Source organism: Salvelinus namaycush, chromosome 32 (assembly GCF_016432855.1).
Source record: "Salvelinus namaycush isolate Seneca chromosome 32, SaNama_1.0, whole genome shotgun sequence".
Lineage (NCBI taxonomy): Eukaryota > Metazoa > Chordata > Actinopteri > Salmoniformes > Salmonidae > Salvelinus > Salvelinus namaycush.
Genome location: NC_052338.1, coordinates 7,555,600 through 7,578,172, shown reverse-complemented (window position 1 = coordinate 7,578,172; position 22,573 = coordinate 7,555,600). Strand labels below are relative to the sequence as shown.

Sequence of the window (22,573 nt, the reverse complement as noted above, 5' to 3'; positions counted from 1 at the left end):
AGGGAGAGAAAAAGTGAACCGCCGTTGGTTTTTTAACATTCTATCTGACTGGCGTCCTCTGTGAATGGTGCTTTTAGGTGCAGTGTTGTCATGGTGACACAGAAGCATCTCAGACTCTGTAACCGACAGACTGCCTCTAACAGCAACATGAAAAACATGAAAGCCAACAGCTAGTGTAGTTTGCTCTATAGCTTTTACCCCTGATTATCAGGGTAGGGCTGGGAAACCATTAGCACTCTCGATATCAACGCGATACAGATGCGTTGAAGACTATGGAAAATAGCCTGCCTACCCTACATCGCTGCATACTGCAGTCTTTGCAAATCTCAACCACTCACAATTTCTGCACATTAGTCATGTGATAAGCAGAAACTACTCGCCGTTTGCAGAACTTTGGCTACTCCAAAGGCGAGCTCACATGTTTTATTCATCAACTCATTGATTTACTTACATTTCATGTCACGTAGCTACCTGTAACTGTACATGGCTGGAACATAATAACAAGCAGCTTGGGACATAGAGAGATCTTTAGTGTAGTGCCTAACTGCCCACCTGCATCCTGCTGTCTCTCACCCTGCCACTCTGCCACTCTAGTCTTTCAACTACAAAGCTTGCAGCTGAAGACACATGAACGATATCTAGTATTAAGTGTCCCCTGCTTCTCTCGTTCTCTCTCTCGCTGCCTCTCTCTCGCTCTCTCGCTCTGCCACTCTCATCGCCTTCCCTGTCACTTCCAGCGAAAACTTGAATCTTGCTGAAAGTCTAGCATGCCACTCCGTTTCTCTGTTTTTCCGTCTCCTGTTTCTCTGTCTGTCTGTGCTGAAAGTTGTTTCGTGTGTCTCTCTATTTCCCTGTTTCTATTTCTTTCTTTCTGTCTGCCATTCCCACACTCCCTTTCCTGTCTTCCAGGTTTTTCAGTAACATTACGCTGAGTGGCCGGGACTACTCGTTCAACAGCGATGGCTACCTGTCTAATCCAGTGCTGGACGTGATTTCCTACTCCGAGGGGAAAGGCTGGGAGGAGGTCAGTGAGTTAGCGTGCTAACCGCTAATTATCTGACACGCTCGCTAATCACCATTTCACACCCATCAAGTCTGGCTAACTTATCCTCCTGCACACGTACACACACTCTCTCCCCTCAACTTGCTAACCACCCTTACCGCACTATCACAGTCCATCGGATGTGTCTACTTAACCCTTATTTAACGTTTTGCCAACCTTGTTAGCTTTTGTTAACTGGCTAACTCGACTTCTAATGTTTGTTCCCCCGAGAGAGAGAAAGCCCATGCACTTGCCTCAGCTCTCCATTCACTCCATTCCTGCTGTTTTCAACTAACCTTTCAGCACTCTGTACGTTTACCCACGTTGTTGCCTCAAGGCCTGGTGATTCCATGATATCCATTCACAACAGGAGGAATTTGTTCAGCATGAACCGTGATATGCCTCCGTACTGTCAAGGTGGGATAATCTGACCCAGTTGCAGCTGTATGATAACATGGACTCTGTAGTAGTGCTCCTTCAGTTAATTTCCTATCTCCTCTGAGTGCTCTGGGCTCTGATCAGTAAGGGTGAGTGAACAAACAGTGGACGATTGAGCTCTGGGACCAGTTTTTGACCCGAGACCACATTATGTAATGGAAAAAGTCTGACCGCTTCAAATCAAATCGTATTGTATTGGTCGGATACACGTTTACACATGACCACAAATTATATACTGTGCGTCTGTAGTCTCCATAGATCCGTAAATACTGTAACTTACTGTTCCCTATAGTATAAAATAACCCTGATTCCAAATATTAGGATAATAATATAAATGTGTAGGCCATTCCATGGTCGACAGGTATACGTCTAATACATTGTGGTGATATTAGAACCTGACAAGTTCAAGTAACCCTGAAGAAGAACTGAGGAAATGGTTCTCTCAAAGCACTCACTTCAATTAATTAGTGAATCACTTCAACACAGGTTGCGTTCACTTCTGGTTTTTATTTTTCCCCAGTATGCAGTCTCCAATGTAAGCTTGACCGCCGAGACACCGAAACACTCTCAAGTGTTTAGTACATGCCACACTTACCGCAAACCGACGCAGTGAACAAAAGAGAAGTGTGCGTCGCACAAAGGTTTCCCTTTTCCTCCTCACGATCCATATACAGTTGAAGTCGGAAGTTTACATACACTTAGGTTGGAGTCATTAAAACTCGTTTTTCAACCACTCCACAAATTTCTTGTTAACAAACTATAGTTTTGGCAAGTCGGTATGGACATCTACTTTGTGCCTGACACAAGTAATTTTTCCAACAATTGTTTACAGACAGATTATTTCACTTATAATTCACTGTATCACAATTCCAGTGGGTCAGAAGTTTACATACACTAAGTTGATTGTGCCTTTAAACAGCTTGGAAAATTCCAGAAAATTATGTCATGGCTTTAGAAGCTTCTGATAGGCTAATTTACATCATTTGAGTCAATTGGAGGTGTACCTGTGGATGTATTTCAAGGACTACCTTCAAACTCAGTGCCTCTTTGCTTGACATCATGAGAAAATCTAAATAGATCAGCCAAGACCTCAGAAAAAAAATTGTAGACCTCCACAAGTCTGGTTCATCCTTGGGAGCAATGTCCAAACGCCTGAAGGTACTACGTTCATTTGTACAAACAATTGTACGCAAGTATAAACACCATGGGACCACACAGCCGTCATACCGCTCAGGAAGGAGACGCGTTCTGTCTCCTAGAGATTAATGTACTGTGGTGCGAAAAGTGCAAATCAATCCCAGAACAACAGCAACGGACCTTGTGAAGATGCTGGAGGAAACAGGTACAAAAGGTTCTATATCCACAGTAAAACGAGTCCTATATCGACATAACCTGAAAGGCCGCTCAGCAAGGAAGAAGCCACTGCTTCAAAACCGCCATAAAAAAGCCAGACTACCGTTTGCAACTGCACATGGGGACAAAGATTGTAATTTTTGGAGAAATGTCCTCTGGTCTGATGAAACAAAAATAGAACTGTTTGGCCATAATGTCCATCGTTATGTTTGGAGGAAAAAGGAGGATGCCTGCAAGCCGAAGAACACCATCCCAACCGTGAAGCACGGGGGTGGCAGCATCATGTTGTGGGGGTGCTTTGCTGCAGGAGAGACTGGTGCACTTCACAAAATAGATGGCATCATGAGGCAGGACAATTATGTGGATATATTGAAGCAACATCTCAAGACATCAGTCAGGAAGTTAAAGCTTGGTTGCAAATGGGTCTTCCAAATGGACAATGACCCCAAGCATACTTCCAAATTTGTGGCAAAATAGCTTAAGGACAACAAAGTCAAGGTATTGGAGTGGCCATCACAAACCCGGACCTCAATCCTATAGAACATTTGTGGGCAGAACTGAAAAAGTGTGTGCGAGCAAGGAGGGCTACAATCCTGACTCCGTTACACCAGCTCTGTCAGGAGGAATGGGCCAAAATTCACCCAAATTATTGTGGGAAGCTTGTGGAAGGCTACCCGAAATGTTTGACCCAAGTTAAACAATTAACTGCAATTATACCAAATACTAATTGTGTATGTAAACTTCCGAGCCACTGGGAATGTGATGAAAGAAATAAAAGCTGAAATAAATCATTCTCTCTACTATTATTCTGACATTTCACATTCTTAAAATAAATTGGTGATCCTGACTGACCTAAGACAGGGAATTTTTACTAGGATTAAATGTCAGGAATTGTGAGAAACGGAGTTTAAATGTATTTGGCTAAGGTGTATGTAAACTTCTGACTTCAACTGTACTTCCTAAATGGCTCTAAATGATCTCCTTGCAGGTTGGCACGTGGCAGAACGGTGTTCTGGATCTCATTATCCAGCCCTTTTCACGCTACGGCTCCTTCCTCAAGCCGCTGGATGACACCCAGCACCTCAAGGTGGTCACCCTGGAGGAGAGGCCCTTTGTCATTGTGGAGCCAGCTGACCCAGGCACCAACTCCTGCATCCGGGACTCGGTGCCCTGCAGACTACCGCTCAACACCACCAAGTAAGGCCTGCTACTGGGACGGATGTATTTAACCATGACCTACCCTGGTCTAACCATGGAGATATTTAACCATGACCTACCCTGGTCTAACCATGTAGATATTTAACCATGACTGACCATGGTCTAACCATGCAGATATTTAACCATGACTGACCATGGTCTAACCATGGAGATATTTAACCATGACCTACCCTGGTCTAACCATGGAGATATTTAACCATGACCTACCCTGGTCTAACCATGGAGATATTTAACCATGACCTACCCTGGTCTAACCATGGAGATATTTAACCATGACTGACCATGGTCTAACCATGCATATGTTTAACCATGACCAACATGTAACCAACATAGTTTAAATGTTGTAACTATCATAAGCGTAAAGGGTAATACAAAAATGATAATTGTGGTTGGCCGTGTTGCTCCTCAGTATTGATATCGTTTATTGAGAGTGTGTTTCAAATACAATGTTTTACTCCACTCTACCTATGATGTCACATGGTTACATTCCCTCCCCTCAAGCCATTCAGGGATAAGAATTGCAGGGAATTTGTAAAGATTTAGCAACTGAATTGCAGTAAATAAGTAATAAACCCTTTAAACTTTTAAAATGTCTTTATAATTGTCAAAGTAAATCTATGCCATGCGCCACAATGGTGCCCAGTGACCCTATGACATCATCAGCTTCATTGCTCTACTATAGATTTTGACAAACAGCTCCGGGCTACACACAAGGTAGAAATATACTTTGAAATATTAAAAAACCTTACATTTTTGGGATGCAGCGTAGTCTAACCAGTAACCACATGCTTTGCCAGTTTTTTTCATTGACATGCTGTTGTTTATTCTCTCTTGTCCTCTTTTATAAACTCTCACTCGGTGTTTCACAGTCTGTCCTGGTCTCTGGAGGTCTGTTAGTGTGTTATGTGTTCCCAGCCTGTCTCTGATAAGACGTCTGGTAACAAGGCCCGCTGAAAGTTCCATCAATTGTATTGGCTCAGGGAGATTGCCCCAGTTAATCAGCCTGCTTTTAACATTCCATTGGCATCGCAACACCTGCACTGCCTGGTTGCTTATCATAGTGGGCATACAGGGAGGGACCACACATTGATATTTGCCCAGTTAAACTTAACTTTTAATATGTCATTGGGCTTTTTCTGTTGACATTCCTATTGTAAAGCTACATGCTTGGAAAGAGTCCACGTATGCCCTGTTCAATCTCCTCATCCCCTGCTGAGGATAACCCACCCTGAAAAATGACAATTAACCCAGTTTTTATGCAGTCCTCCTCCTCCTCTCCTGTCTGTTCTGATATGCCTCCCTTCTCTAAAACTGAGCAGTCCAACTACAGGCAGTATTGATCCAGCAACTACAGCTCTCACTAATAATTCATACATTCCTCCTTGCCCTTCTGTGTCTCCCTTCTGTTTCTCTCTTTCCTCTACCTCCTGTCTCTAACATCTCCCTCCCTGTCTTTCTCTCCTTCCCTCCCTCGCTCTATCTGTAACCACAGTGTGCCGGTGGATGAGAAATCATCGAAGCACTGCTGCAAAGGCTTCTGCATTGACGTCCTCAAGCGATTGGCCAAAATAGTGGGCTTCTCCTATGACCTCTACCTGGTGACCAATGGCAGACACGGGAAGAGGGGGAGTGATGGGCAGTGGAATGGCATGGTCGGGGAGGTCAGGGGTCATGTATTTCTTCTTCTCTCTTTCTTTTCGTATTCAAATAACGTGTTCAAGGGGTGCCATGCAATTCCTCCTCAAAATCCCCTGAAAGTAAACGGGAGACAGAATGAGACCAAGAACTGTCAAATAGATTAGTATTCCCATGGAGAAGTAACTCGGGAGTGTTTGGCGTGGAGTCTTGGGCAAATGCCTCGCTATTTCCAGGGAAGACAATCCCCCTCTGGGTGCCGGGATTAATACGGGTGGCTAACAGAGAAGAGATGGGGATGTGTCAACCCACATTCACAGTGACAGCACAGCTAAGGGTGTGTTGCTGTGTTTATACAGCCACCGGGTGGCTAGGCTGCTGCTACTACCAGGTGCAGGTGTCCCTTTTCCCCCACCGTGAGGCTCCTCAGTTGCACAACTCACTCTCGGATCTCATTAACGTAACCATTTTACTACTGAGACAGCTGGAAGTGAATGCCTGTGAACGTGAATGGGCCCATTTTTTTCTGTTCCTAACTGCAGTTCCCCTCCTGCCCACCAGGTGGTTTATAAACGGGCCGACATGGCCATTGGCTCCCTGACCATCAACAAGGAGAGGTCAGAGGTCGTGGACTTCTCCGTCCCCTTCGTGGAGACGGGCATCAGCGTCATGGTCTCCCGTAGCAACGGCACCGTCTCGCCGTCGGCCTTCCTTGGTGAGCAGGGCTGACTAAGAGCTTATGAAGGCCTATGAAGGGCATATGACGGGCTATGAAGGGCCTATGATGGGCTATGAAGAGTCTATTGTAACACACAATACCTGACATACCCCAACCAATGTTACCCCCCATTAACAAGGAAAACCTTGATTTCTCCCTCTTGGTTTAGTATCAAAGTTGTCAAGCATGGTTTCACAGGCATCTCAAACAAAGGCCATAAACACGTCGATATTTTATTTTTTTCTTGATTTTTTCACTGTAGCCTTTGGTGAAATTCACTATTCCAATGGGCTATGCCCCCCCCCCCCCCCCCCCCTCGATAATGAAGGGTGAAGATATTTCAGAGTGAAATATGTCTCTAAGATAACACCTCTACATTTCAAATCGCGTTAGCATAATTCCAGACTTTTCCCGAGCATGTAGAGACAGAGACTCAGTCTGCAGACAAGGCCGACATTTTAATCCTACAGCCATCGATTGAGACGTGATGGTACGTCTATATCTGCAGCCAGATCTTAGATAATACAGTGTGTAATGGCAGCTCATCAGATATGACTCAGTATTACACAGTAATCTGGCCATAGGAGGCGTCTGTGCTGTAAGTACAACAAGCTCGTTCAGCCATCGACTCAAGTAGCACAGACTGGATGTGGTCTTAGTTTCAGACACTCAAACAGCACATACTGTATGTCGTTTTTCCCTCTGAATGATCCGTTTCAAACATGGATGTTTATCTATCTGTCAAGTAAGATTTAGTAGGCAATCTGGACATGTACTGTAGCCAACCTGGAGTTTTTTTTACTCCAAGGCCATTTCGTCTGATTCAAGGGTCACTGATTTGATTGTAACCTAAGGGTTCTTGGCTTGGTCTTAGTATGTCTTAGCTGGCCTGAGCCCAGAGTAATCTCTTGCCAAGGAAATCTTGGATCTTCAAGCCTGACCCTTTCTGTAAGGTCATTTTCTTGAGACCATCAGCCATTTTGTCATCCATCTTGGGTTTGACCTTAATTGTTTTGAGCTTGTAAGTTACTCCTACATGACTCGAGTCAGACAGAATCTGAACCTCCAAAAATTCTTTAAAGACAGTTCCTTATTCCACTTGTGTAATAACAAAAAACTTCATTTCATGAAACACAATAATACATGTAATTACAGCGTTACTTCACAGGTATCAAATCGACATCATGTTTCTGCAGAACAACCCCTTTAAGTTCCAGCTATCCCTACCTATGACACAAGTGTATTTGTTTGCGAATGGCTTTTTTGGAGAATCCCCTCCCCTTCCTCGCTGTGTTCCAATGTTGGATGCATTTGCAGTTTGTTTTGGTTGTGTTTCAGATGATTTTGTGCCCAATAGAAATTCATAGTGAATGATGTATTGTGTCATTTTGGAGTCACTTTTATTGTAAATAAGAATATAATGTTTCTCAACACTTCTACATTAATGTGGACGCTACCAGGATTACAGATAATCCGGAATGAATCGTGAATAATGAAAGTTACAGAGGGTCAAAGACAATACCCCAAGACATGCTAACCTCTCACCATTACCAATAACAGGGGAGGTTAGCATGTCTTGGGGGTATGATTTTTGACCCTCTGTAACTTTCTCACTCATCATTATTCACGATTCATTCAGGATTATCCATAATCATGGTAGCACCCACATTCATGTAGAAGTGTTTAGAAACATATTCTCTTCTTTTTTACAGTAAAAGTGACTCCAAAAAAACACAATACATTATTTACCATTAATTTCTATTGGGCACAAAATAATCTGAAACAAAACCAAAAATAACTGCAAATGCATCCAACATGTTTGTAGAGTCACAAGCTTGATATAGTCATTGCGTTCTCGGAATATGGGACCAAAAAACGAAACATTTAACCACTTTATTAATAAGCATCTTTAGGGGTGTCAATAATTTAGACTCCTACCTTGTTGATATTTTTTTGTATTACTTATTCAATAAAATCTCTTTCTCTGAGCAATTGTATTAGTATAAAATAATATAATTTCCCAATTTTTTGGAGCGTTCAATATAGCTCAGTTTTTGAATTATTTATTCTATACAATCACTATTGCTGATCTTTTTGAAGGGTGTCAATCATTTCAGACCCCACTGTATATAGAGAATTGTAGGGTACCTATTTTGACGATGGCCCGTAGGGTGCCATTTCAAATCAAATCAAATGTTATTAGTCACATGCGCCGAATACAACAGGTGTGGTATTCTTACTTACAAACCCCTAACCAACAATGCAGTTTAAAAAATAAGAATAAGAAATACAAGGAACAAGAGTAAAATAACAATAGCGAGACTATATACAGCGGGTACCGATACAGAGTCAATGTGCGGGGGCACCGGTTAGTCGAAGTACTGTAGGTAGAGTTATTAAAGTGACTATGCATAGATAATAGAGAGTAGCAGCGGCGTAAAAGAGGGGGTGGGCAATGCAAATAGTCTGGGTAGCCATTTGATTAGATGTTCAGGAGTCTTATGGCTTGTGGGTAGAAGCTGTTTAGAAGCCTCTTGGACCTAGAATAGGCGCTCCGGTACCGCTTGCCGTGTGGTAGCAGAGAGGACAGTCTATGACTAGGGTGGCTGGAGTTTTTGATCATTTTTAGGGCAATTTGGCATGCATCCATAGCTTCATTCTAAGTAGCAAGCGAGTGAGAACCTTGGGACAGAACCCATGTCTTTGTGATGTGATGTTTCAGAGCCGTACAGCCCAGCTGTGTGGGTGATGATGTTCGTCATGTGCCTGTCCGTGGTCGCCGTCACAGTCTTTATTTTCGAGTTCTTCAGCCCTGTTGGCTACAACCGCAGCCTGCAGAGTGCAAAGAGTAAGTCATTTATTACAGTACGGTCATTATTATTTCAGGTTATCACCATTGAAGCAATTTAAGTGGTCGTGATGAGTTATATGCCATTGTGAGTACCCTGGGGATATTTATTTTCCATTCAATGTCCATTTCTCTCTCTCTCTCTCTCGCTCTCTCTCTTTTTCTCTTTCTTTCTCACTCACTATCTCTCCCACTCCCCCCTCTGTCTGTCCCCCTTATCTCTCTCTATCCAGAGACAGGGGGCTCTAAATTCACCATAGGGAAGTCTATCTGGCTGCTGTGGGCTCTGGTCTTCAATAACTCAGTGCCTGTGGAGAACCCCAGAGGAACCACTAGTAAGATCATGGTGCTGGTGTGGGCCTTCTTCGCTGTCATCTTCCTGGCCTCCTACACGGCCAACCTGGCAGCCTTCATGATCCAGGAGGAGTACATCGACACTGTGTCTGGCCTCAGCGACAAGAAGGTGTGTGAGTGAGGAGGCCCTTCTGATCCAAGGCCAAGATGGCCATAATGTCTGTTTCCATACCACAGCGGTGCCTCAATTTTTCCCACTTGCACATTACTTGTCTATGTCTATGGATTGGTGAAGGCATTGGCTGGAGGGAGTCTCCATTATTGTTAATCCATGACGGGAATGTGCAAGTGCATGCTTCAGGGTAGCGCCTGGAAGTCAATAAAAGTAGATGTCTTTTGTTGTGCTGAAGGTTGGTCTAGTGGTAATTCTGCTGCCACCTTCAGACAACTTATGCATTGATCCATCAATGGGGGGGGGGGGGGGGGGGGGGAATAGAAGAGGCCTTTTTACATGAGCTCTAAGTACGTTGGGTGGGCACTGGACAGCACAGCCAAAAATCACAATAACATCTCAAAAGATAGACGCTCAACTTGCTGAGTTGGTGTTGGAGATTTGAGCCGCAATCTTTTCAAATGTTCTTGCGTTTTGGCAGCTCTTTGATTTCATGACACGTTGCTTGGGGTATTGTCCACCTGTCCAACTTCCTTAGATCTCTATGCATGCATTATTTACGATGTAATGTACTCTTGTCACTCAACTTTTACCCTGAATCCCCACATCAACCTCTAGTTCCTCCTCTATCCCCTCAGTTCCAGCAGCCCACTGAGCAGTACCCCCCGCTACGATTTGGCACCGTCCCCAACGGGAGCACGGAGGAGAACATCCGCAGCAACTACGCCAACATGCACAACTTCATGATCCGCAACAACCAGAAGGGCGTGGAGGAGGCCATCGACAACCTCAAGACTGGGTCAGTTTGTGTGTTTGTGAAGATGACATCCCTTTCATTTCATTGCATTGAACCAGGGCCATGTTCATTAGGCACCAAACGGAAAGAAAACAGACTGAAACAGGGAGGGACTACCTAGACTTGTCCAATAAGAAACGCACATTTTCGTTTTCCGTTGCATTTATTTTCCCCGTTATGTGCCCAAATGAACACAACCCAGCATAGCAACCTCTTAGCAACAATTATCTCCCTGGGATGTCTTGTCGTACTGTACTGTATGTGTGTTTGTCTCTCTGCTGGTGTCTGTAGTGCAAAATATGGGATTCTGCTTACATTAGACAAAACATACATAAACTTATGTTGGAAGCATGAGGGTATTTATAAGAAATTGTGCGCCTCATGCAGAGGAAAGACAATCACTTCCCCTAGACAACTTGACCACTAGCAGCCTATTCCTCACCCGGACCTGACGTACCGTGTTATTAAACCTCACATGATGCATTCTCACTTATCATCTCCCTCTCATCCCCTCTTCTCGCCCCTCTCTCTCTCCCTCCCTCCCCTTCAGCAAACTAGATGCCTTCATCTATGATGCGGCTGTGCTAAACTACATGGCGCGGAAGGACGAGGGCTGTAAGGTGATGACCATTGGCTCGGGCAAGGTGTTCGCCACCACGGGTTATGGCATCGCCCTGCATAAGAACACCCGCTGGAAACGCCCCGTGGACTTGGCCCTACTGCAGCTGGTGGGAGACGGTGAGGAGAGAAAGAGGAGTGGGGGAGAGATGGACGAGGGAGAGAGGGATTGGGGACAGGCAGGAGAAGTTGATAGATGTGCTGGCTTGTTAGTGGCGGGCTGGCAGCATCAATCTATGTCTCTGCTTTTTGGTGGTGGATTGAAGTGAGAGAAAAAATACACTTTCCTGCAGTACTTACTGCTTAATTCAGTTGAATGCTGTACGTATTCACGGTTTTACAGTTTGTACTACATACTGTACATTTTACAGTAGACCTACTGGTAATTGCCAAAATAAAGGAAACACCAACATAAAGTGTCTTAATAGGGCGTTGGGCCACCAGGGCGTTGGGCCACCGTTGGGCCACCAGCAGCTTCAATGCACCTTGATCATACATTCTACAAGTGTCTGGAACTCTATTGAAGGGATGAGACACCAATTCCATCATTTGCTGTTTTGTTGATGGTGGTGGAAAGCTCTGTCTCAGGCGCTGCTCCAGAATCTCCCATGAGAATTCAGTTGGGTCGAGATCTGGTCTGAGATGGCCATGGCATATGGTTTACATGGTCAACAAACCATTCAGTGACCACTCGTGCCCTGCGGATGGGTGCATTGTCATCCTATGGGGGCATAGCCATGGTAGCCAAAATAATGGCCTGCCCAGCATTTTTATGCATGACCCTAAGCATGATGGGATTTGAATGACTTAATTAACTCAGGAACCACACCTGTGTGGAAGCACCTGCTTTCAATATACTTCGCCTCCCTTATTTCCTCAAGTGTTTCCATTATTTTGGCAGTTACCTGTATGTCTTACAGTGGGCCTACACACTCTGTTTTACAGGAGGCTCGCCGTACTGTAAGACAGTAAACGAATGTTGAATGTTGGATTTATTATGGGTGGTTGTGACCCAGATGAAGCATTAACATGGACTGCAACGGTGATTCTCTAGTTAACATTTAGTGCATGAGGACTTGTAGGCCTAATCTGGGTCTGTGCAGCCACCCCAGAATGTTTCACTAATCATCACATTATACGAGGTCTTAAAGATTCCATACATGTATTCTCCAGTACTGTATCATACGTTGTATTGTTAACATTACAATTGGTCTTCCTATTATGGGACTTTTTTCTTTCTATAATACATCTTTTTTTCTGTCACTCAATCGCTCTGGTGCTGTGATTTATACGGCGGGGTTATTCCTTCGCTAACGCCGAGGATGTTGCAGCTCCGTCTCAGTTCATCGGCCTTTGTGAAGATCTCAAAGCGGCTTTATGAAGCCCTGAGTTCAGGCTGCCGTCGTGATTCAGGGCTGAATGTGAAAGAGAGCGGGGGACGGAGGTGCTTATTGAAACATGATGCATGAGATTAGGAGTCTGCCACAGTTTATGATCATGCAAATTAGAATCCATTGTTGAAAACACAATTGGCAGTTAAGTATAGTGATTTTCGTGAACCAACATTTGCACTTCACTCCCCCCCCCCCCCCCCCCCCCTACTAGCACTGACTTGGGCTGATAGCTACTTTATTAAGGAAGAATGTACGTACTATGACTGAGATATGTGGTTGTCTCACCCAGCTATTTTAAGATGGTTTGCTCTAACTAAATCACCCTGCATAAGAGTGTCTGATAAGTGACTCAAATGTAAAAATGTAATCAGACAGATCACTAACTCTCTGACTGTGAATTCTTAGCTACACATTCTTGGAAGAATATTTTTGTTTGGTAGAATCCTTTTTATTGAGTTTTATTGGAGTGGATTATGACATTCCAGTCAACATGGTTAATTCCTGTTTTTCTAATCCATGTACCTTGGGCTTTACAATTTCGTATCCCACAAGGGGAAATTAACCTAAGGTTAATATAGTTGAATGTTTCAGTGTTATAATGAACAGGGATTTTAAAACTTACTTTAAGTAGCTCCTCTTGCAATGCAGAGGGCTTTAGCTCACAGATGTGGCTGTCATTTCACTGCACGTTATCTGCTCTCCACTGAGTACAAGCTCTGGCTTTTCCTTCATTATTCCTTGACAGTGTAACAGTTGTTTTTGATAAGGTACTGATGATTAGTGTGCGGAGTCCTATCAGTGTCCGCTTCCTTTCATCTTGAAGCACTGTCGGGGTCACTCTTAGCATGGGACATTCTGTATCCTGGCCATTTCAGACCTCCATCAAAGCTGTGCAGCTTCTATCTCCCCTCTTCTCTCTCTCCCTGTCTCTCCCTGTCTCTCCCTGTCTCTCCCTGTCTCTCTCCCTGTCTCTCCCTGTCTCTCTCTCTCTGCCTCTCTCTCTGCCTCTCCCTCTCTTCCTCTCTCCCTCATTCTCGCTTCGCCCCCCGCCATGCATCATCTCTTCCAGCTCCCCCCTTTCAGGTATAAAACACTGCTTGTCTCATAACAAAGGCAGATAACACCTTCTCGTTGTTTTTTATTTGCCTCCCGGCCTCTCTTCTCCCCCGCCAGACGAGATCGACATGCTTGAGCGCCTGTGGCTCTCTGGGATCTGTCACAACGACAAGATTGAGGTGATGAGCTCCAAGTTGGACATCGACAACATGGCGGGCGTCTTCTACATGCTGCTGGTGGCCATGGGGCTCAGTCTGCTGGTGTTCTCCTGGGAGCACCTGGTGTACTGGAAGATCAGGCAATGCCTGGGCCACTCCGGGGGCATGGACTTCCTACTGGCCCTCAGCAGGGTGAGTCACTGACTGGTGGTGGTGGTGGTGGTACTGATGCCCCCTGGTGGTGGTGGTAGTGGTGATGGTAGTGGTGGTGGTGATACCCCTGCTGGGGGTAGTGGTGATGGTAGTACTGGTGGTGATACCCCTGCTGGTGGTAGTGATGGTAGTGGTGGTGGTGATACCCCTGCTGGGGGTAGTGGTGATGGTAGTACTGGTGGTGATACCCCTGCTGGGGGTAGTGGTGATGGTAGTACTGGTGGTGATACCCCTGCTGGGGGTAGTGGTGGTAGTGATGGTAGTGGTGGTGGTGATACCCCTGCTGGGGGTAGTGATGGTAGTGATGGTAGTGGTGGTGGTGATACCCCTGCTGGGGGTAGTGATGGTAGTGGTGGTGGTGATACCCCTGCTGGGGGTAGTGATGGTAGTGGTGGTGGTGATACCCCTGCTGGTGGTAGTGGTGGTAGTGGTGATGGTAGTGGTGGTGGTGATACCCCTGCTGGTGGTAGTGGTGGTAGTGGTGGTGGTGATACCCCTGCTGGTGGTAGTGATGGTAGTGGTGGTGGTGATACCCCTGCTGGTGGTAGTGAAGATAGTGGTGGTAGTGATGGTAGTGGGGGTGCTGATACCCCTGCTGGTGGTAGTGAAGATAGTGGTGGTGGTGATACCCCTGCTGGTGGTAGTGGTGATGGTGGTGGTAGTAGTGATACCCCTGGTGGTGGTAGTGGTGATGGTAGTGGTAGTAGTGATGCCTCCTGGTGGTGTTAGTGGTGCTAGTGGTGGTAGTGATGGTAGTGGTGGTGGAGATACCCCTGCTGGTGGTAGTGGTGGTGGTGATGGTAGTGGTAGTAGTGATACCCCTGGTGGTGGTAGTGGTGATGGTAGTGGTAGTAGTGATGCCTCCTGGTGGTGGTAGTAGTGCTAGTGGTGGTAGTGATACCCCTGGTGGTGGTAGTGGTGGTGTTAGTGCTGATGGTAGTGGTAGTAGTGATGCCTCCTGGTGGTGGTAGTGGTGCTAGTGGTGGTAGTTATACCCCTGGTGGTGGTAGTGGTGGTAGTGGTGATAGTGGTGATGGTAGTGGTAGTAGTGATGCCTCCTGGTGGTGGTAGTGGTGCTAGTGGTGGTAGTGATGCCTTGTGGTGATGGTTGTGGTAGTAGTGATACCCCTGGTGGTGGTAGTGGTGATGGTAGTGGTAGTAGTGATACCCCTGGTGGTGGTAGTGGTGATGGTAGTGGTAGTAGTGATACCCCTGGTGGTGGTAGTGGTGATGGTAGTGGTAGTAGTGATGCCTCCTGGTGGTGGTAGTGGTGATGGTAGTACTGGTGGTGATACCCATGCTGGTGGTAGTGATGGTAGTGGTGGTGGTGATACCCCTGCTGGGGGTAGTGGTGATGGTAGTACTGGTGGTGATACCCCTGCTGGGGGTAGTGGTGATGGTAGTACTGGTGGTGATACCCCTGCTGGGGGTAGTGGTGATGGTAGTACTGGTGGTGATACCCCTGCTGGGGGTAGTGGTGGAAGTGATGGTAGTACTGGTGGTAGTGATGGTAGTGGTGGTGGTGAAACCCCTGCTGGGGGTAGTGATTGTAGTGGTGGTGGTGATACCCCTGCTGGGGGTAGTGATGGTAGTGATGGTAGTGGTGGTGGTGATATCCCTGCTGGGGGTAGTGGTGGTAGTGATGGTAGTGGTGGTGGTGATACCCCTGCTGGGGGTAGTGATGGTAGTGGTGGTGGTGATACCCCTGCTGGTGGTAAGTGGTGGTAGTGGTGGTAGTGGTGATGGTAGTGGTGGTGGTGATACCCCTGCTGGTGGTAGTGGTGGTAGTGGTGGTAGTGGTGGTGGGGGTGGTAGTGGTGATGGTAGTGGTGGTGGTGATACCCCTGCTGGTGGTAGTGGTGGTGGTGATACCCCTGCTGGTGGTAGTGATGGTAGTGATACCCCTGCTGGTGGTAGTGATGGTAGTGGTGGTGATACCCCTGCTGGTGGTAGTGGGGGTGGTGATACCCCTGCTGGTGGTAGTGGTGGTAGTGGGGGTGGTGATACCCCTGCTGGTGGTAGTGGTGGTAGTGATACCCCTGGTGGTGGTAGTGGTGGTAGTGATGATGGTAGTGGTAGTAGTGATACCCCTGGTGGTGGTAGTGGTGCTAGTGGTGGTAGTTATACCCCTGCTGGTGGTAGTGGTGATGGTAGTGGTAGTAGTGATGCCTCCTGGTGGTGGTAGTGGTGCTAGTGGTGGTAGTGATGCTAGTGGTGGTAGTGATACCCCTGGTGGTGGTAGTGGTGATGGTAGTGGTGATGGTAGTGGTAGTAGTGATGCCTCCTGGTGGTGCTAGTGGTGGTAGTGATACCCCTGGTGGTGGTGGTAGTGGTGGTAGTGGTGATGGTAGTGGTAGTAGTGATGCCTCCTGGTGGTGGTAGTGGTGGTAGTGGTGGTAGTTATACCCGTGGTGGTGGTAGTGGTGATGGTAGTGGTAGTAGTGATGCCTCCTGGTGGTGGTAGTAGTGCTAGTGGTGGTAGTGATACCCCTGGTGGTGGTAGTGGTGGTAGTGGTGATGGTAGTGGTAGTAGTGATGCCTCCTGGTGGTGGTAGTGGTGCAAGTGGTGGTAGTGATACCCCTGGTGGTGGTAGTGGTGATGGTAGTGGTAGTAGTGCTAGTGGTGGTAGTGATACCCCTGGTGGTGGTAGTGGTGGTAGTGGTGATAGTAGTGGTAGTAGTGATGCCTCCTGGTGGTGGTAGTAGTGCTAGTGGTGGTAGTGATACCCCTGGTGGTGGTAGTGGTGATGGTAGTGGTAGTAGTGATGCTCCTGGTGGTGGTAGTAGTGCTAGTGGTGGTAGTGATACCCCTGGTGGTGGTAGTGGTGGTGGTAGTGGTGGTAGTGATACCCCTGGTGGTGGTAGTGGTGGTAGTGATGCCTCCTGTTGGTGGTATTAGTGCTAGTGGTGGTAGTGATACCCCTGGTGGTGGTGGTGGTAGTGGTGGTGGTAGTGGTGGTAGTGATACCCCTGGTGGTGGTAGTGGTGGTGGTAGTGGTGGTAGTGATGCCTCCTGGTGGTGGTATTAGTGCTAGTGGTGGTAGTGATACCCCTGGTGGTGGTAGTGGTGGTAGTGATGCCTCCTGGCGGTGGCAGAAGGGAAAGGACTTGGTGCATCAATACTGGTGGTAGTGATGGTAGTGATACCCCTGCTGGTGGTAGTGATGGTAGTGGTGGTGGGGGTGGTGGTGATACCCCTGCTGGTGGTAGTGGGGGTGGTGATACCCCTGCTGGTGGTAGTGGTGGTAGTGGGGGTGGTGATACCCCTGCTGGTGGTAGTGGTGGTAGTGATACCCCTGGTGGTGGTAGTGGTGGTAGTGATGATGGTAGTGGTAGTAGTGATACCCCTGGTGGTGGTAGTGGTGCTAGTGGTGGTAGTTATACCCCTGCTGGTGGTAGTGGTGATGGTAGTGGTAGTAGTGATGCCTCCTGGTGGTGGTAGTGGTGCTAGTAGTGGTAGTGATGCTAGTGGTGGTAGTGATACCCCTGGTGGTGGTAGTGGTGATGGTAGTGGTGATGGTAGTGGTAGTAGTGATGCCTCCTGGTGGTGCTAGTGGTGGTAGTGATACCCCTGGTGGTGGTGGTAGTGGTGGTAGTGGTGATGGTAGTGGTAGTAGTGATGCCTCCTGGTGGTGGTAGTGGTGGTAGTGGTGGTAGTTATACCCCTGGTGGTGGTAGTGGTGATGGTAGTGGTAGTAGTGATGCCTCCTGGTGGTGGTAGTAGTGCTAGTGGTGGTAGTGATACCCCTGGTGGTGGTAGTGGTGGTAGTGGTGATGGTAGTGGTAGTAGTGATGCCTCCTGGTGGTGGTAGTGGTGCAAGTGGTGGTAGTGATACCCCTGGTGGTGGTAGTGGTGATGGTAGTGGTAGTAGTGCTAGTGGTGGTAGTGATACCCCTGGTGGTGGTAGTGGTGGTAGTGGTGATAGTAGTGGTAGTAGTGATGCCTCCTGGTGGTGGTAGTAGTGCTAGTGGTGGTAGTGATACCCCTGGTGGTGGTAGTGGTGATGGTAGTGGTAGTAGTGATGCTCCTGGTGGTGGTAGTAGTGCTAGTGGTGGTAGTGATACCCCTGGTGGTGGTAGTGGTGGTGGTAGTGGTGGTAGTGATACCCCTGGTGGTGGTAGTGGTGGTAGTGATGCCTCCTGTTGGTGGTATTAGTGCTAGTGGTGGTAGTGATACCCCTGGTGGTGGTGGTGGTAGTGGTGGTAGTGATACCCCTGGTGGTGGTAGTGGTGGTGGTAGTGGTGGTAGTGATGCCTCCTGGTGGTGGTATTAGTGCTAGTGGTGGTAGTGATACCCCTGGTGGTGGTAGTGGTGGTAGTGATGCCTCCTGGCGGTGGCAGAAGGGAAAGGACTTGGTGCATCAATACATCACAGGCTGTTTAGGCAGTACTATTCAGAAGGTAGGTCCTTGTATCAAAATGTTGACGTACACGGTGACCTCGTTTTCAGGTGACCTAGTCAAAATTGAGCCAAATTTTCTCCCAGATTTCAGATGACATTGTGTAGCGTCAAGTGTTTTCGTACTAGTGCGTTCTACGTTGGTGATCCGGGATATGTCCGACCGTGACTTTCACAAAATGTTGATTCATGTCCATCAGATTTGTGTCCATCAGATTTGTGTCCATCAGATTAGTGCGATGACTCTCATTTTCCATTAAGACCTATTGTTATTGAATGAATCACCTTCAAGTAAAGGTGATAAATCTGTTATGATTTACATGGCCTCGCCATTCAACGCACTTAATCGATAATTGTTGCCTATCAGTCTTTTAAAGCAGTAAATTACTTAGTATTAGACCTGTATTAGACCTGTCACAAGTTCCTCTTCCATCCTCATTAGTATGTTGTGGTCAGTTTCCACCTCTCCCAGAGTACAGAGTAGAGATATTGCTTAGAGCAGCATCCGCCATATTCATGGCACGTCACATTTTACGCTGGAGGGGAGAGAAAGGACAGATTATTCAATCAATCAATCAAATGTATTTATAAAGCCGTTTCTACATCAGCAGATGTCACAAAGTGCTTGTTCTTTTTTTTAAAGAGTCAGTTGTGACTTAGTGTTTGAGCAGTGCAGCGGGAGCTCCAGAGTACACAGCACACTAGGTGGTAGTTTAAAAAGATGAATTGAACTGAAGCCTGAGTGCACCTTAAATGCAGACACTGAGGTAAGTGTATTCAGTCTTCTATAGGGACACATTTCTGCTACATTTCTGCCACAACATATGTACATATGTGACCTAGTTTTACGAGACTTACTAAGCTCACATGTTTTTAAGCGACTTTCATAAGTATCAATATTCTCATCAAGGGATACTGGGATGTGTAGTGTGCTAGCTGTATCCTAATTCGCTTTCCCTTCTCTCTCTACCCAGGGTATGTACAGTTGCTGCAAGTTTAAAGATGAAACCATCTCTGGAGGCCTAAAAAACACACTTCCCCTATATCATAGTGTTCCCACAATGCCGCCTCCACCCCAATCCCACATCTCAGCGGCTGTAACCTGTAACACTACCCTTGCTATGGTGCAGCAGCAGCAGATGCATCAGCAGCAGCAGCAGCAGCAACAGCAAGCATACAGCATGCTTCCTGCTGCATCTCCTCCGACTACTGGGCACTCTGCAATGGCCATTGGGCCATCAAACAGTCCCCTTATGGAGGGTCCTATGCCGTGCTCCACTTTTCTGCCTCGTCATGACCGCAGATTGGCTGTGGTAGACCGCTGGAACCGTCCCAAGCCCAGCACGGACAAACCTATTGGTGGCAGCGGTGGGATCCCAGACATGGCACAGTTTCAACAGGGCTTGCCCCCTCATTGGGCTGGGGGAGCCGGTGGAGGGGACGGGAGTCTGGATGAATACAAGCGATACTATGGCCCGATCGATCCAGAGGGCTTAGGGGCAAATGCTGACCCACAAACAGGTGGCTCTCAAACCCCCAAAATTAACCAGAGGGGAACAAAGTCCTCAGGAATGCCACGGCTACCTTCTAAAGGACCGCCCCCTTGGCACTTCATGTCCAAGCCCCCTCTACCGCTCCCCTCATCCCCACATCGGCCGCTATTTTGGAGAAGAGGCAGCCTCCCTAAAAGAAAGGGCTCCGGGGGGCCTCTGTATGAGAACATCCTCCCCCTGGGGAGAAGAGGGGGAGGGCGGTACGGCGCAAGGGATGGAGGTGGCAGGCGAAGCCGTTGCCCTCCCCCACTCCCTTTGCCTGTCCCTGTCTCGTCCCCTGCCCACACTACTCCTACCACTCCTTCTCACTCCGTCCTCTACACCTCGAGCTCCTGCTCCTCCACCTCATCCAGTTCATCCTCATCCTCATCCTCCGTCTCCCTCTCCCGCTCCAACTCAACCTCATCCTCCATCACCTCATACACATCGTCCCAGAGTTTTAAGTACAGGGCTGGCAGTAGAGATGTCGATGACATCTATGACTCTGATGAGCTGACAGAGGAGTCTAGCCTCCTGCTAGTACGGAGAAAGGGCAAATCCCGACGCATGTCCTCTCGCTCACTGCCTTGCAGTCCACCCCCTCCGCCTGTGCCACCCCGCAAGCCTCATCTACAGTATGAGAGAGAGAGGGCAGGGAGCCAGCTAGCCCAGCTGCAGGAGTGGTGGGCCTCCTGGGGCGAGAGAGAAAGACGTAGAGGAACAGGAACCAGGGCTGAGGGGAAGGAGGAGAAACGGCATCACAAAGAGAGCGAAAGGGAGAGAAAGAGGAGGAAGAAAGGGCGGAAGAAAAAAAAGAGAGAGGAGAAGGAGAGAGAGCGGGAGCGCAAGCGGCGTAAAGTGAAGAAGAAGAGGAAGAAAGAGGAGAAGGTGAAGAGAAGAGACCGGGGCAAGCGATCAGAGCACGAGGGAGATGGTGAGCAGAGAGGGCACCTCAAAGCGATAACGCAAGAGGCCTACTCCTCCTACCCTGCTCCGAGGCGTGACTCCATGCGGAAAAAGAGTGAAAGTTCTATCAGAAGTTACGGATGGGATATTCCAAGGGATGAAGAGAGGAGAGAGAGAGAGGATAAGGAAAGAGATGATGGAGACGACACTAGAGGCAAGGAAAGGAACAGAAGTCCTCACTCTCGCCACAGGCATGCAGATAGGCCTTCCAGTTCCAGCAAGCAGTACCAGAGCTCCAGTAAACCCTCAACCTCTGTCAAATTCTGGGGAGCAGGAAACCCATCCTCAGAGACTCCTTCATCTGCATTTCTACCACTGATCCCTTTCTCATCCAGGCGCAGGAGTAAGGGTTCAGATAGAGAGGCCCTAGGGAAAGAAGGGGAGAAGCGCCCCCTGTTGGGCAGGAACGAAAGAGTGGAGGTTCACTCCAAAGAAGGTCTGTCGTTTCATGAGTGGGATTCCGAAGATGAGGATGACGATTCCAAGGCGCAAAGGAGAAAAGTGGAGCAAGAGACGAGACACGAAAGAAGAAGAAGGACCGCATCAGAGTCCGAAAGGGAACGCGATAAGGTGGTGGGCATCTACTCCGACGACGACGGCTCCTCGGGAGAATTCGGAAAGTTCGAAAGGTACTGGGATGGTCATGAGGGTAGGGCGGTTGGGGGCATAGGAGGGGGAGGTTGGTTTTTCGGCACTTATCCCGCCAGAGAAAAAGCTGGCAGCATAAACAGTAGGGATGACTCGTTACTGAGGCATGGGGAGGGATGGAGGGGAGCAGGGGAAGGTGGCTGGGGATCAGGTGAAGCCTGGGGTTCAAGGAGGATAGGTGGTACACAGTGGCCTCCACCTCCATTGACACCACCAGCTCCTCAAAGATACTGGTCCGTGGACAAGCTTCCCGTGAAGGAGGAGAAGAAAGGGAAAAGGAAGGTCAAAGGGCGCGGTGATGTGGCTTGCAACTGCCAATCTGCCCTCGAGCATCAACACGCTCACTCTAAATGGGCCAAGGTGAGCTCTCGTAGCCAGGAGGAGCTATTTCTACACTGTCAACGTTTCGGGAGCAGCGCCAATTCCAAACGGCATTACTCCAAACCCGACCGGACCCAGAATCAACCCATATCGGGAAGCCAGTCCAACCTCAGCATCCAGCGAACACAGCGGACGGACCGCATTCGGCAGTCCTCTACATCGCAAACCCTCATCCCCTCCCTCCCTCCACCAACACTCCCAGCCCTTCCTGCCCCTCCTTCTGCATCCCATCCCATCCACGTCCCTCTTCCCACCTCGTCCTCTTCGGTCTCATCTCCCTCTGTAGTATCCTCCACCCCAGGCGCCCCCCAGCCGTCTTCTATGGCTTCTGCTAGTGCCAAACTCCTGTACCAGAGACTGCGTTCAGTGCCCCAGCCCCAAAGGTTACAGTCACCTCACCTGCCCCTCAAGGCAAAGAGCCTCTGCTCACGGAGGGGGTCTGCACACTTCTCCAGTGTGGAGAGTGAGGTGTGAGGCGAATCATAGACACCTACCTGGGTAGGAAACACCGACCTATTCAGACAACCTTGGGTCATGACTGTGTGGCAACAGCAGTCCTGTAACTCAGCCCCCTACAACTCTTGCACAACCCCCATTGTCCAGTGAGAGGGAGTGCACAGCAATGTCATGTTTACTGGGGCTCTCTTCATTCTGGTCAGAGTATCTGAAAGACTACATGTGTTGTTGGTTCAAT

General features: G+C 48.0%; 1 protein-coding gene across 1 annotated transcript in view; it reads left to right on the top strand.

The window, feature by feature from the left end:
• grin2da (glutamate receptor, ionotropic, N-methyl D-aspartate 2D, a) overlaps nt 1–22,353 on the top strand; it is a 42,555-nt gene extending 20,202 nt beyond the window's left edge. Inside the window, exons 6-15 of the mRNA XM_038971500.1 lie at nt 910–1,024; nt 3,822–4,030; nt 5,544–5,712; nt 6,248–6,401; nt 9,127–9,252; nt 9,486–9,715; nt 10,357–10,517; nt 11,065–11,252; nt 13,700–13,932; nt 19,327–22,353. Of these exons, the coding sequence (XP_038827428.1) occupies nt 910–1,024; nt 3,822–4,030; nt 5,544–5,712; nt 6,248–6,401; nt 9,127–9,252; nt 9,486–9,715; nt 10,357–10,517; nt 11,065–11,252; nt 13,700–13,932; nt 19,327–22,353 (4,612 nt within the window). The remainder of the gene's footprint in view (nt 1–909; nt 1,025–3,821; nt 4,031–5,543; nt 5,713–6,247; nt 6,402–9,126; nt 9,253–9,485; nt 9,716–10,356; nt 10,518–11,064; nt 11,253–13,699; nt 13,933–19,326) is intronic.
• The last annotated feature ends 220 nt before the right edge of the window (nt 22,354–22,573 follow it).